At 37.4% G+C, this 15,454-nt stretch overlaps 1 protein-coding gene across 2 annotated transcripts in view; it reads right to left on the minus strand.

The window, feature by feature from the left end:
- Nucleotides 1-10,212, minus strand: part of arhgap11a (Rho GTPase activating protein 11A) — a 37,322-nt gene extending 27,110 nt beyond the window's left edge. For both annotated transcript variants that reach the window (XM_039741611.1, XM_039741610.1), the window contains exons 1-2: nt 9,780-10,212; nt 4,412-4,479 (exon numbers count right to left, since the gene is read on the minus strand). In XM_039741611.1, coding sequence (XP_039597545.1) covers nt 4,412-4,479; nt 9,780-9,908 — 197 coding nt within the window. In that variant the 5' untranslated portion in view covers nt 9,909-10,212. The remainder of the gene's footprint in view (nt 1-4,411; nt 4,480-9,779) is intronic.
- Between the last annotated feature and the right edge of the window lie 5,242 nt (nt 10,213-15,454).

A 15,454-nucleotide genomic window follows, 5' to 3' on the forward strand; every position in this document is an offset into this window, starting at 1 on the left:
GGGTAATTTTGGTCGGCCGGCCACTCCTGAAAAGGTTCACCACTGTTCCATGTTTTTGCCATTTGTGGATAATGGCTCTCACGGTGGTCGCTGGAGTCCCAAAGCTTTAGAAATGGCTTTATAACCTTTACCAGACTGATAGATCTCAATTACTTCTGTTCTCATTTGTTCCTGAATTTCTTTGGATCTTGGCATGATGTCTAGCTTTTGAGGTGCTTTTGGTTTTACTTCTCTGTGTCAGGCAGCTCCTATTTAAGTGATTTCTTGATTGAAACAGGTGTGGCAGTAATCAGACCTGGGGGTGGCTACGGAAATTGAACTCAGGTGTGATACACCACAGTTAGGTTCTTTTTAACAAGGGGCAATTACTTTTCACACAGGGCCATGTAGGTTTGGATTTTTTTTCTCCCTAAATAAAAACCATCATTTAAAAACTGCATTTTGTGTTTACTTGTGTTATATTTGACTAATGGTTAAATGTGTTTGATGATCAGAAACATTTTGTGTGACAAACATGCAAAAGAATAAGAAATCAGGAAGGGGGCAAATAGTTTTTCACACCACTGTATAATCCAACGTACCATTCCAATTTCAAATTGGGGGGAGAAATGACAAACAACAACAATAATGCAAAGGCCAGCATTATCTGCCTAGCTGTCTGTATCATGATACAAAGGCTGCAAATAGAGTGAAAAGGTCAAGTTATTAACGCTACAGCATTCCTTTTTCTCTACAGGTTAATACTGTGCAAGTATATTGAGCTTTGTTTTTCAATCTACCTTGGTACTGGGGTCCACACTGTTAACGGGAAGAAGGTAGGAATCACCCCAAGACAGTTGGCCGTTCTATTGCAGGGAAAACTCAGATAATAACCCACCAAATCCCATACATTGCTAAATAAAAGTTCCATTGCCACTAGCACCCTTAAGTGATGTGAGAAGGTCTTCAGGCTGATGTGATGCTCAATCTTTTCTTCTTCAATTCATAACAGTGAACATCGTGCAAAACACAAAATGTTTTCCAAGGCACAGTGAATGCTTATTTATTTTGCTTAAACACCTGCAATACTTCATTTCTTGTGTTCACACAGAGAAGCTAGTTGGATTCAAACCCAGGTACACAGAGTCAGTAAGCAATAGTTTATCACGCTGGGCTAAAGAACTTCCACCCAAGTGAGTAGGCAGGCCTTTCATTAACTGCAACTGGGAAGGTAACATTTTATGCAGCACGAGGCAAGCTCACACTTTCACTCTCTCTGCCTCATTGCCGACATCCCAGACCCCAGATGTCACAAACTATACATTACTCAGGGAAAACAACTCACACAGAAAAGCTAGCTTCAAATCTGGGGCTTCTAAAATCAACAAGCAGCAGTTTATCCAGATGCACCGTAGGAGAACTCCTTTGGTACAGTGGCTAAGGTTACTGTGTAATACAAAAGTCTAGAATTGAAGTCCTGATGCCGCTGCCACTATCTTAGGAAGGACAAGGGACTAAGGGGTACATTAACATGATGAAAATCCTGAGCAGAAACGGCTAGCTTGCAATACCTACCATGTAGCTCATAACAAAGGAGAACTTGGATCTTAATGATTGTGTTATATCAACTGTTCCAGTCTTTAGAGTGGTCTCTAAACCCGACTAAAAAATTAAAACACCCAAGAACAATATACACAGCGCTAATAAGAAAACAGGCAGCTTAATTTATACCCGATTGTCATTGATATAACCAAATATAAATACACTTCAATGAATCTTGCTCTCTTTATTCATATCTGTTTTACAATGGGATAACGCAAACTGCCGTTTCAATTTTCCACACACATTTCAGGACGGCATTTTAAAGTACCTAAAAAAAAAAATCCATGCCACAAAAACACTGTACACCATATTCTTGCATAGACAAGATCTCAGCAGCAGGGCTGAAAAAAGCCATATTCATTGCTAAAAAGAAACTGGTGAACACTAAATTGTTGGCATTTACTGAGGTTTTAGAAAGAGTGTGTTATTCAGAAACATGGTTACAATTTGATGAAAACAGTGAAAATACATATTGAGGACACATTTCTGAATACCATGGCAGACATCAATCAGAAAATGCAAGTACATCAATCATACCATGTTGTTCCAAGATGGCTTAACCCCGAGTAGGGTCACGGGAGGGCTGGAGGCTACCCCAACGAGCATATTGTACAAGACAGGAACAACTTACTGGGCAGAGTGCAAACACATCCATGAATATCCTAATTAAAATAATTATGGGCAGTAATTAAATATGTTATCTGAATAACATCAAGGCATACTAGTTTATGTGGCATTGATATTGGGGTGCTTAGACGCTTTAATAAAGATTATGACTTGAGATAACGTGTCCAGCCTGTACCTCACCTTTATCATGACACATAACCTTACAGGGTTATTATTAGTAGTAGTATTTTTTTTTTTTGTCAATAGAGTTGTTGTTGCTTGTACAGAGTATTGAGTCCCTTTTGTGTTAATCACCAGGCAACATATTGCCAATCTCCGCTGTCATGATTACCGATTAAGTTGTATACCTAACTTACCTTGAAACAGCTTCATTTTTTCCAAGTACGGAACAAAGAAAACGTTTGCTAAAGAAATAAATACCTTTAATAATGAGGAGAGGTCTTATTTGCATTTTTATGAGCTCTTAATAATAAACTATGCACAGTAAACATACAGTACAAGTTAATCAGTTATTTGCTGTTACTAGCCTTTCTTAAGCATAGTAATAGTTATAACAGTTGTTTGTTACTTGAACTGCCTGGGATTTATTTTAAGTTCCAAGATAAGTAATTTGACATTGTGGCAGATTAACAGTATATTTACCAGAGCTTATATTGTTATATCATGTCCTGGATGTTCACTACAGTACATGCTAATGCTTCAGTACAAGTGAAACCAAACACAAAAACATTTCATTAAAAAGCAGGGTTAATTATTATCATCATCAATGTGACAGACACATTGACCACCCAGCTTACAAGAACATATATACAGGTCTCAGTGTTGTATATTTCAGGTGATCTGCAAAAATTGCCAATTCACATTCTGCATATCTGCTACATTAAAGGCAACTCTTGGAATTCAAAACATGTACATACCCACTGTTTTTCAATACTCATTTTCAAATCTAAAGTATTTTATTAATATAATACATTTGTAACCTGAAAATAAATTTTAGAAAGTAATTTGAAGTTGTGACACTAACAAGCTCTATGCAGAGGGCACAAGGATGCTACAAATTAGAATTCATAAAACAGTGCCATGAACACTATATTAGCAGAAAAGGACAGACAACAAGGACACCCCGATGGTCTGGTAGTATAAACAATGAGCAAGGGATGCTGTAAATAGGACCCATTTGATACAAAACAAACTTAAAGGCTGCCACTAAGAACCCAGTCACACAGAGGAAGTGTTAATTGATGGACCACAATCATTTTAGGCCTATGAGGGTAAACAAGGACTATGAAAATGAAGGGAATGCTTTATGTATTTCTTTAATATGTTTATATATCTTTACAGATAAGCAGTTTCTTACATATGTATAGTCATATCATTATAAAACAAAGAATTTCCTTTAGCCTCGCCTAAAAACAGGTGTAGTTTGGATTATGTAATGAGCATTTTCAGTTTTTAACTAACCCAGTAACTTTCTGCAGTCTACAGGATGATTTACAACTTTTCAGCCATCTTTCTTATCTACGTGTATATAAGCTTAGGAATTAGTTATAGTGGTGCAAGTACAATGGTGAGTTTTCCACTCTCCAGTATATCTTCTGAAACAAGGATTTTACACACACACACACACACACACACACACACACATACATATACATATACACATATATAAAATTAACCCTTTATGAGCAACTTGAGAGCATTTATTTTAAATAAATCCAAGACACAGGTAATGTAATCATTTTGGTAGGGCTTAATGCTAATTGCTTACTGAACATACTATTGATTTTAAGTCAACTTCTGATTTAAACAAATGATCAGTGTAAATCTTATCTGCGGATAATTACTGTTTCAAAGACTAACAGATGGATGGACAACAAATTACCAGTTAGCTTATAACCTGCCTTACTCATCTGCATCATCTCAAACACACAAGACAAAAGCTAAGAAGATGTGTGTTAGAATTCTATCATTTGTCAAGCATTTGTCACATTTAATTAACTGAAAATATGAAATTAGAACAGTGCTAACAAAAAGTGTCACAAAACAAGATATTGATTTCCAGGTATTTTATTTCTCACTAATGTTCTTACAACAGTTTACATCTGTTTAATCAAGAGATAGATTAACCTGAAAACCAACATCAAATCCAGAAGCAAAGCTTATAGTACTAGAAAATATTTCTTGTTCATATTATTCAACTCACCATGGAACGAAACCATATTCTGTCAATTGGTGAGGTAAACAATGCAGCAATGTTCCAAAGGTTTTTCCCTAAAATAGGAGGAAAAAAAAAATCGTTACATTTTTCTAAAATAGTCAAATCATTGAACCCTTAGGATTTCCAGTATACTGTACTTCATAAATATTTTGTTTTACAAAAGGGCCTAGTAATTGCATGCTGCCAGACATACAGTAAATAGGTCTTTGATTTATAGAGAACTTAAGGAATTATTCAATATAAAATATATTAATGCATCATTTCACTTGGTACTTTTCAGTTCAAAATAGTCAGCAAATTTGCCTTTTCAGCATTTAATGCAAATATTTACATAGAAGAGCTATCACCCAATTTAAAATGAAAACGCAAACGTAGCAATTTGATAATAGTAAAAATGATCTAGAAGCTAATTTAAAAAAAAATTAAATGTATCAGCTGAAGTGAACTTGTATCCTGGGTTAAAAAACATGTACATCAAGGGACAATGAAGTATTAAAAGAGGCAGAAAGCAGACATCTGCATTTCCCGACTGTGTAGAGATTACTTGGGTGCAGCACTGAATGCATTATTGTTTCCCCTCCAGACTGAAAAAATACAAACATATTATGACTTAAGCAACAAATATTTAACAGGGGAAATTACCTATGTGGGACCATCATCACCCGAGAGATGGACACTTTTCTAAACTGGATATTTTTAGGTGAGGATTACTTTCTTGTCAGGTTAGTTATGGCCTCCACAACAATGACCTGGCTCTTATTTCACCCATGACAGTGAATACATCATGTTGGAATACTGTAAATACAAGCGACAACCTGAAGTAATAGCCAGGACAAGTTTATTCAGTGCTGATGATTCAGAATGTTTGTATTCTTTTCTATCCGTCATGCTAAACGTACTTTCCTTCATCTTGCTAATTAAATGGATTTTCAGTGTACTCTACATGGAGCAAATCAGTTCATATTAAAGCACAGAATACTGATTTAAGTCAAAGCATTGTGACATTTCCTCTTTTGGGAGAACAGTTCAAACTGTTTTAAGATGGTAGAATATATTAGCTTAAACATCTGAGTTGAACCCCAAAGGCAAAGAGCTATGGCGCTCTGCGGGATTAATTGATGTAAGCCCAGTTAATGATGTTTTACCTCTTGAAAGCATTTATCTTTACCTATTAATATCTTGAGCCCTGCTGTGGTGCAGAGATTGCAGTTCAACAGCTATACACAGTTTTCAACACAGAGGAACTGCCGGCAGTATGGAGTTTATAAATACCCTAAGCATGCACACGCTTTCCATAGATACTCCATTTTTCTTACCTCATGTTAGAAATGAAGTTTAACAAGCAACTTAAAAACTTGCCCCATGTGCAGCCTTTCCCCTACTGCTGAAATCCACAGGTATGCCACCCAGTAATTCTGATCACCTGCCCAATAATCCTGCGGGCAGAAGGTGCTGCAAAGACATGGCAGCATCTAATTATGAAGCAGTTAACATTAATTCTGAAGGAGGCACGCGCCAAGCAGAGTGCCCCTGGTGTTTGTTTACAGTGCAGTGCTGTAGATCGCATTTATGCGTTATGTTAATCCATAAATGTCACCTCTGCTGTCTAAAACTCATGGAGCTATTTCAGAATAGAAATCGGACACTGCGCGTATATAATAAGATAGCCCCCCAATTGGTTTACGCCCAAAGTAAATACAAACCCAAAATGATAACTTATGATAAATTAAAATACTGCTCAATTTCAAATTTGAATATATTCTTCCATGGTGCAAAGAGACATTCTTTACATTATTTATTGCTATTACATTTATTTATTTATCAAAGCCACCACTCTAGAAGGGACCCCCTTCAAACCAACCAACCCCTACCAATCAACAACCAATGCCACCTAATGATCTAATTTTTCTAGGTAAAACTCTGTTTGAGTGATTGTGGGTGCTCCAAAACAGAAACTGCAACATTAAAAGCTTGTGTCTGCCTTGTTTCCAATGTACTGAAATAGGGAATACAGTTACCCAGCTTTGGCACATGTGGAAACCAATCTGATAAGCAAGCAAACCTAGAATGGAAGACATTCAACTAAATTCTGGAGTCTGAACAGAGACTGACAATCAGTATCACCAAATGCTGCCTTTTAGTGGAAAAGCTAAGTGATTGAAGCACTTCCGGGGTAGAATATAAGCATATTATTTCAAACAAATTAAGGCTCTTTCTGTGTATTGAAAGTCTGGAAAGTTTGTCACTGAAGTCATGTTTAAGAAGTACTAGTGTTTTTAACTTAGAATGTAGGAGCATATCCAGAGTCACCACATGTAACTCTTTTCATTTATTAAAGATCTAACACTGGCCACTCTGAAGGAGTCTGGGCTAAAACGCTGCAATCACACGAAGGTGAAATAAGGTGATGAAACGTCCCTTTTGTTTTAAGGCCTGAAAATCTGAAATATCAGGTAATACTAAAGCTACCCCATTAGTTTCAACGTGTCAATTAAGGCCGACGGTCCACCCTTTAAGAGGGAGCACTTGATAGAGCAACTGGTGCAATGATCACATTGCTTTGTTTCAGTCAGTGTTTGCAATGGGGTCTTTCTCCATTCAACTTCTCTAGTCTGTGCCACAAAAAGTTCAGTATGCAAGGGCTACTAATAGGTTTTTCTGCAATCTATTCTAAATAATAAACATGTTACATGATACACGTCATCATTTTTTACTTACAGTCTGGAAAAAGTATGGTAAACATGCTCTTACAGGCACACCGCTTTTTAAGTAAGCATGGTATTTTGGTCATATTTGTTTAACATTAGTTTTAAAGATAATGGCAGAGGTCTTGCTCCAATCAGGCTGTTAAGGAATACACACCGAGTACATTAATTTTGCTAAAATAAAAATATTGCCCATCATGCTTTCAAATCTCACAGTTTGAACTTTAAATTAAACAAAAGGCTTACTACACTACATTTAAAGCCATTCAGCAGAGGGAATTTCATTGTTAATTAATAATTGATTCTGAGCTTGAGTGCTAATGGTGTGTTTTTTTCCATTACAAAGAAACCCAAGAACCATCTGTTCTCACACTTACCACCTCACCCTTGAGTTCCCGAGACAGCACTTAGGAGTCCAGTAGGAAATGCAGGCTGGGAATTTACAAATTGAATAAGCATGCGCACACACACACACAAAATAATCCAAGTGTCTCTGCCATGAAATTTAACAAAAATGATTTTAAATGTTGTTATAAAATTGGCCTTCTTAATGTATTATTAAATAGAGTCAATATTGTCATGTGTACAGAAGACAGTGAAACTCTTAATTGAAACTATTTCAATATTGAAACTTATCTTGTAGATAATGGTACTACTACTACTACTACATCTCTAAACTCTGGGAGCACTGATGAGCTAACAATACACAGTAAAAAGCTGTAGACTGACAGATTGATCTTTTGGCATTACTGATTTTTCTACTACTGTGACTTTTGTTAAAACATATTTAAAAAATGCATGCAACTGCTTTTCATTTTTAAAACTGGATGCCTACAATAAATTAATATTTTGCATAAACAGGTAAGTACTCTGAGAAGGAATGCTATTTTGCACACTGTATCTACTAGATCCAATTACAGCATTTAAAGCCATTATAAAAAAAAAACAAAAAAAACACACAAACACTCCAGTCTTGGAAGGCTTCCTTCTATGTGTATTGGGGGCAAAGCCACTATATTTCGACATTTTACAAATCCCAAACTATTGAAATGCAAAACAATGGCAATGGACAAGTTAAATTATTATACATTTACATTACTAATTATTACTTGCCCAAGGAAATTTACATTTCAGATAAAACTGGTTCAATTTCTTTTGTTTTTCAAATTAGAACAGACAGTGAAGTGACAGTAACAGGATTTGAACCCACAACCTCGGGGCTTGAAGTTCAAAGTCAGACCCACAAACAGAAGGATCACATACTGTACTGTACAGATCTTTTTAACTGGTATCTCCAAAGAGATGAGGATTGTGATACTGTACCTGAACGAAGTTCAACAAGTAAGTTTCATACTTTTTGTTTCTAAGTATGTCAGTATATGGCCTATACCACTTATTTTCTGTATAGCACAGAACACTGCACTGTTACTTTGTAAAACCATTTGATCGGTTCATTTGCATTGTCCTTTTTCTTATTGTGATGACATCTTTGGAATAACTGGAAGTAAGGATACTGTATAAACAAAACTTTAGTTATTAATAAAACCTCAGCATTTAACCATAATCTTTATAAAAACACTACATGCTTTTTAATAAAACAATGTAATTAAATGTTCATAAAAGACTGAAAGTTTTGGCCTGACCAAGTGATTTCAATGTGCTTTTAATAATCTAATATTTACTGTTTTATTCTGTTTAAAAATCAAATTTTTTAAATATAGTTGTAAATAGTATCAGTGTTTGAATTTGTTTTAGCCCAATTTATAAAACATCTAGCGATGACTGTTATTTTAGTTGGCCACATAAATAAATCCATTACATTAAACAAGTGCTGCATATCTTGAGTTGGATGGGAGAATCAGAAACTGGATAGATGAAATAAAACTACTCAGTTGGTTTAATTTTGTGAATTTCCCCTTGGGATTAATAAAGTATCTATCTATCTAATAGTGGACGACGGTGTGTGACACTGCTCTCAAACTCACCAAAAACTCTTTAGTTAACAAAGCACATCACTGAGATCGGTTTAAAAAGAAACTACTTCTTGTAGTAAAACTCTAAACAAAATCTTAAAAGGTTTTTTTTTTTTTTAACATGACAAATGCGTTATGAGAATTTTACAAAATACGAATATCCGATTACACAATTTTACGATAAAATAATGAATGAAATCCACTATACTGTATTCATAGCGACCGACAGGCCACGAATGCTGAAAAAACGCATTAAATACAAAAGCATTAATGCGTCCATAAGGTGCCTACTACTGTACAGATGACGGGAGGCTGAAAGTAAGATCACATAAACACGAGTCACTTTGTTAGCCTCTTCTACCGGAGGAATGAGAAATATGCAAAAGTCTGCACAAAATAGATTTTCAGACTTTCAGTAGACATATGCATATGCGGATGTTTTTTTCCCCAATTAAGCTTCCTAATATTTGAGAAGTCGCTAATCGTACTCTCCAATATCGATGTGTTTGGCATTAAAGAATTCCGTTCTAAGCAGACCGCATCAAAAGTCAAGTGGGCCAAGCGCTGAACAAAAGCTTTTTGTGCGACAGTAAAGACAGCAGCTGTCGCGTCTCACAAAGGGTCTGCAGAATTTAACAACAAGGAGGTCCGTCTGCGCTCCGCTCAGTTACTCACCCCTTCGCTAGCCGTTGTCTTGTTAGCGCTGCTCCGGACTTTTCCACAGTTTTTCACTTTAATCCCATAGGTTCGCAGGTACTGGATTATGGCCAAAGATATGACACATTTGTCGGACACTTTCTTCATTCTCTAAACCCTGCTCTAATGCTCTGCTAATTGATAGATGGTAACTTTACACCCCGTTTAATCCGCACTTCCTACTGTAGCGTCTTCCAGCCTTCTCTCGTCTCCCGTGGACATTCACTGATTCGAACTTCACAACCAGTCTTCTATATACATCTCTATTTTCCACTCGTTTACTTTCACGGCCCTTTCTAGCAAACAAATTTTATTATATAAACATTCTAAAACCAACAAGCGACATGACGACGTCCTCAAACGTTGGCGGCCACCTCAGTCCTGTCTTCTGATTGGCCAGTAGCTGTTCAAATGTCTGAGGCCCCAAGGAGGTGGCCATAGAGCGCCTGATGTGATATGTTTAAAAAAAAAAACCCGGATCCTTTACATTTGTAGGAGTGGTTTGATGATAAATTACTAGGAAATACATAACTAGTCTTACGCGTTCTTTGGCACCTAAACATTCAGTTACAAATCACCTTTTTACCACAGTGTAGTATTAGCCATTAACAAATATTTAATTAACATGTGTTGACTGTGACATCTGAGCAAAATTTAAATTCCTACATATATGATTTTGCACTCATCGGATTGTTACATTTATTACAATATCAAAAATGAACAAGAAGAAGGAGGTAACGCGACATAAAGTTTTGGACCTTTTTCCTGCTTTATACCTGTCCCTGATTTACTAACTGAGCTACCCATCTAAGACAAGTTGAAATCAAAAGTAATCAGCTTAGACCTCAGTGTTAATGTTATCAGTCCACTATGCCATACATATTTCTGTGTGATATGTCGTTTGGTATGGGATTTGTAAAACCAGTGCTAATGTTTGCTTGCGATGCACCATCTGTTGGAATGACAGACACACAGATACTTATTTTATTAAGGTTGATAGCTCTGCTACCCATCTAAAACAAGTTGAAATCAAAGTAATCAGTGTTAATTTTTGTGATGTGCCATTTGTTGGAATGACATTTGATTTTTTTTTAATTTGATATACATTATTAATCCCTGAGTGGACACGGCATGGTCAGCCGCCATTGTACAGTGCCCCAAATGCAATGAATTTTATTACTACAAATGCTTGTGATGTGCTGTCTGTTGGAATATTAAAGACACATTGACCAGATATATACACAGACACACGGGCACTTATCATTTTATTGGGTCCTGTTATAAAAAGACAGAAGAAGGTGCTGCAGGGGGTTCTGAAGTTCCTTGTCCTGTCCCCCTATTTTTCCCTTTGCTTCCTGCTTGTTCCTCACAGAAAGATGGCGGAACTGTGACACTATATATATATATATATATATATATATATATATATATATATATATATATATATACTCAGCAAAAAAGAAACGTCCCTTTTTCAGGACTGTGTATTTCAACAATAATGTTTTAAAAATCCAAATAACTTTACAGATCTTCATTGTAAAGGGTTTAAACAATGTTTTCCATGCATGTTCAATTAACCATAATCAATTAATTAACATGCACCTGTGGAATGGTCGTTAAGACCTTAACAGCTTACAGAAAGTAGGCATTTAAGGTCACAGTTCTAAAAACGCAGGACACTAAAGAGACTTGTCTACCGACTGTGAAAAACACCCAAAGAAAGATGCCCAGGGTCCCTGCTCATCTGCGTGAACGTGCATTAGGCATGCTGCGGGGAGGCATAAGGACTGCTGATGTGGCTAGGGCAATAAATTACCATGTCCGCACTGTGAGACGCCTAAGACAGCGCTACAGGGAGACAGGGAGGACAGCTGATCATCCTCGCAGTGGAAGAGCCCGGATCTCAATCCCATTGAGCACGTCTGGGACCTGTTGGATCGCAGGGTGAGGGCTAGGGCCATTCCCCCCAGAAATGTACAGGAACTTGCAGGTGCCTTGGTGGAAGAGTGGGGTAACATCTCACAGCAAGAACTGACAAATCTGGTCCAGTCCATGAGGAGGAGATGCACTGCAGTACTTCAAGCAGCTGGTGGCCACACCAGATACTGACTGGTACTTTTGATTTTGAGCCTCCCTTCATTCAGGGACAGATTGTGAAACATTTTTAGTTTATGTCTTATGGTGTTGACTCTTTTAGTGTTCATACAAATATTTACACATTAAGTTTACTGAAAGTAAAAACAGTTGAAAGTCAGAGGATGTTTCTTTTTTTGCTGAGTATATACTGTATATATATATATAGCTGTGCTACGCATCTAAGACAGGCTGAAATTTTAATAATTAATGTAGACCTCAACGTTAACATCTGCAGTGCACCATGTAATGCATATGTCTCTGTTATATGCCATTTAGTATTGGATTTGTAAAAGCAGTGTTAATGTTTATTGTGTGCAATCTGTTGGAATGACAAATGCAATGCCTACAGTATGTCTCTGTTATATGCCATTTTGTATGGGGTTCGTAAAAGCAGTGTTAATGTTTGTGGTGCACCCACAGCATATGACCTGCTTATCCTATAACATATTTCATGACATTTCTACTCCACAAACTGTCACATGTAATGTTACAGCAATAAGAATGGCTCGTCGAATGCCAAAAGAAATCGCTGTACATCAGCAAATCCAACGTCTGACATTTAAATGACTAAAAGGAGTTAAACCTTACTGATGGCTGTGGTTGTGCTTTCATTTTGCCCTCAAAAGCCAGTCATCCCACAAGGATTTCTGCATAATATAAACCATGAAAAACATGAATGACCTCTTTGTTTAGCACTTCGTAGACTCAGTAGTGTGAATGTTTAATTTGCATTATAAAATTTAACACAAGAATTTTATTCACATTTGGAAATCAATTATATACCTTCCCTCAATGGAATGTACAATAAAGCACTGAATGAATGGCTATGATGCTTAGCAAATTAAAATAGGCCAACCTTAAAAGAATGGTATCATGCCTGGGGACCACTTTCCAGGCTCTGAAAAAGTAAGAAGTACCACCTTGGGGCAAACAGGGGTTGCTGGTGCTAAATGTTTCTTGCCTGTCCACCACAGTTCTGGGAGGACATCCTAAGATGGCACCTAGCTCCACCCACAATGACAAAGAAGGCTCCGCCCCTTCCACACTGGACACCATAAAAACAGGAGAAAGTTCTGGGAGAATGTCTTTTGGACAGATGAGACCAAACTGCAGCTTTTTGGCAAATCACATCAGCTGTATGTCCACAGATAAATAAATGAATCTTTTAAAGAAAAGAACACCATTGCTACTGTGAATTGTGGAGGAGTCTCACTTATGTTTTGGGGCTCCATTGCTGTGTCTGGCATGGGGTGCCTTGAGTCTGTGCAGGAAATGCAGGGACCAATGACATCTCAAGACTATCAGGACATTCTGGAGCAAAATGTTCTTCCCAGTGTCAGGGCGCTGTGTCTCAGTTGCAGGTCATGAGCCAAAAGACACAACTAAAAACACTCAAGAATGGCTAAGAACAAAACATTGGACTAGTGTGAAGTGACCTTCAGAGAGCCCTGATGTAAATCACGTCGAACAGCTGTGGAAAGAACTGAAACCTGCTGACTGCAGAAGACCCCCTTTTCAAACCCGACACCACTGGAGTAGTTTGCTCAGGCACAGCAGGCCTGTGGACTGGTGCAGAAGACTCAATGGAGAGCTCCAGGAATCGCTTGTTGGCAAGGATTGCAAACTGTAAAGGATGTGCAACAAAATATTAGGTGAAAGGTTCCATCATTTTTGTCCATTCAATTTGTGTTTGTGTTATTATTTGAAAGCAAAGCAAAGCAAAGTCCAATTTTTGTTAAATATGGTATAAACAACAGCGGGTGCCAATGACATTTCTCAGTTTCAAGTTCTTTCAGAAATAATTGTGGATTCTTCTTTTTTTGTGAAAGGGTTCACGCCTGTGTTACTGACTGAAACACTGACCTGCGTTTGGGTGGCAAGAGGAGGGCATGGTGATGGGTCAGTTACACCCTTCTTGTCCACTTTCTTTGTAAACGTCAGAGAGAGTGACTACAAATAGCAGAGGATTGCTGAGCAGTTAAGAGGTAAAAGTCCACAATACAAGTAAAGGTCAAAATCACAATATGATTAATAAAAATATACAGTATATACTGTATATCATTTGGCTTTCCAATGGGTGGCACATACTTACCCCACGCCTCCTCTTCTTCTTCTGTTGATTTTCATTTTTTTATGAATACCTCGAACCTTGTGGCTCTTCCTCCTCTTCAGGACTTCAGTTCTTGTTAAATTAAAGATGGTGATGTCATTCACGTCTTCTCTTCTTTTAGATGCAGACTTCTGGTCAGCAACCTTTGTAAAGGCCACATCTCTGTAATGGACTCGCATCTGGAAACATCTTCATTAACTTTCAATGTGTCTGTCTGGTGCCGCAAACCTTTATCTGGTGTTGTGTCTTATGTTATATCCATCCATCCATTATCCAACCCGCTATATCCTAACTACAGGGTCACAGGGGTCTGCTGTAGCCAATCCCAGCCAACACAGGGCGCAAGGCAGGAAACAAACCCCAGGCAGGGCGCCAGCCCACCGCAGGGCGCACACACACACACACTAGGGACAATTTAGGATCACCAATGCACCTAATCTGCATGTCTTTGGACTGTGGGAGGAAACCAGAGCACCCAGAGGAAAACCACACAGACACGGAGAGAACATGCAAACTCCACGCAGGGAGGACCTGGGAAGCGAACCCAGGTCTCCTAATTGTGAGGCAGCAGCGCTACCCACTGTGCCACCGTGCTGCCCTTATGTTTATATATTATGTTATATATTATTATTATTATTGTTTTTTATTGTTATTATGATGATGATTATTATTATTGTTATTATGATTATTATTATTGTTATTATAGGACAGACGGCAGATAGTCCTGCTTCAGTTCCTGCATGGCATTTGCACATTTTCTTTGCAGTTGTGGGATTTGTCCCTCATTCCAAGGACACTGAGTTTAGGTTGCTTGGTGGCTCTAAACTGGCCCATTTTGGCACTGGGACAGGCTTTCTGTTTCAGATTAATAAACTGACTTCATTTGGGTAAAAAGGCAAATCAGGGCATAACAAAGTACTCCAACCATAATATCAATGTCCTTATTCTCATCTGTATGTGGCATACATTTTGAGATTTTTCAGGTCAAAAAAACATATGGCAACATGATGCATGTTGATTGTCTCATGAAGTACTCTGGACATGTGACCCTACAAACCTATTTACCATGTGTGTCTGTGTATGTGTGTGTATATATGAGGATACATCTGTGTATATAAATATATATCAAGTACAGAAATATACATTATATATTTGGCTAGTTTATATTTTTAGTACACTGAAAATATAAATTTTCAGTCATCCATTTACTTAAGCCTCTAAATGCATACAGTACATACACTATATGTGTATGTATATGTATATGTATATTTATATAGATAGATAGATAGATAGATAGATAGATAGATAGATAGATAGATAGATAGGAAAGGCACTATATAAAATAGATAGATTAGGCACTACTGTATATACTGTAATAGGGCGGCATGGTGATGCAATGGTAGCGTTA

Source organism: Polypterus senegalus, chromosome 18, assembly GCF_016835505.1.
Source record: "Polypterus senegalus isolate Bchr_013 chromosome 18, ASM1683550v1, whole genome shotgun sequence".
In the NCBI taxonomy this organism is placed as follows: domain Eukaryota; kingdom Metazoa; phylum Chordata; class Cladistia; order Polypteriformes; family Polypteridae; genus Polypterus; species Polypterus senegalus.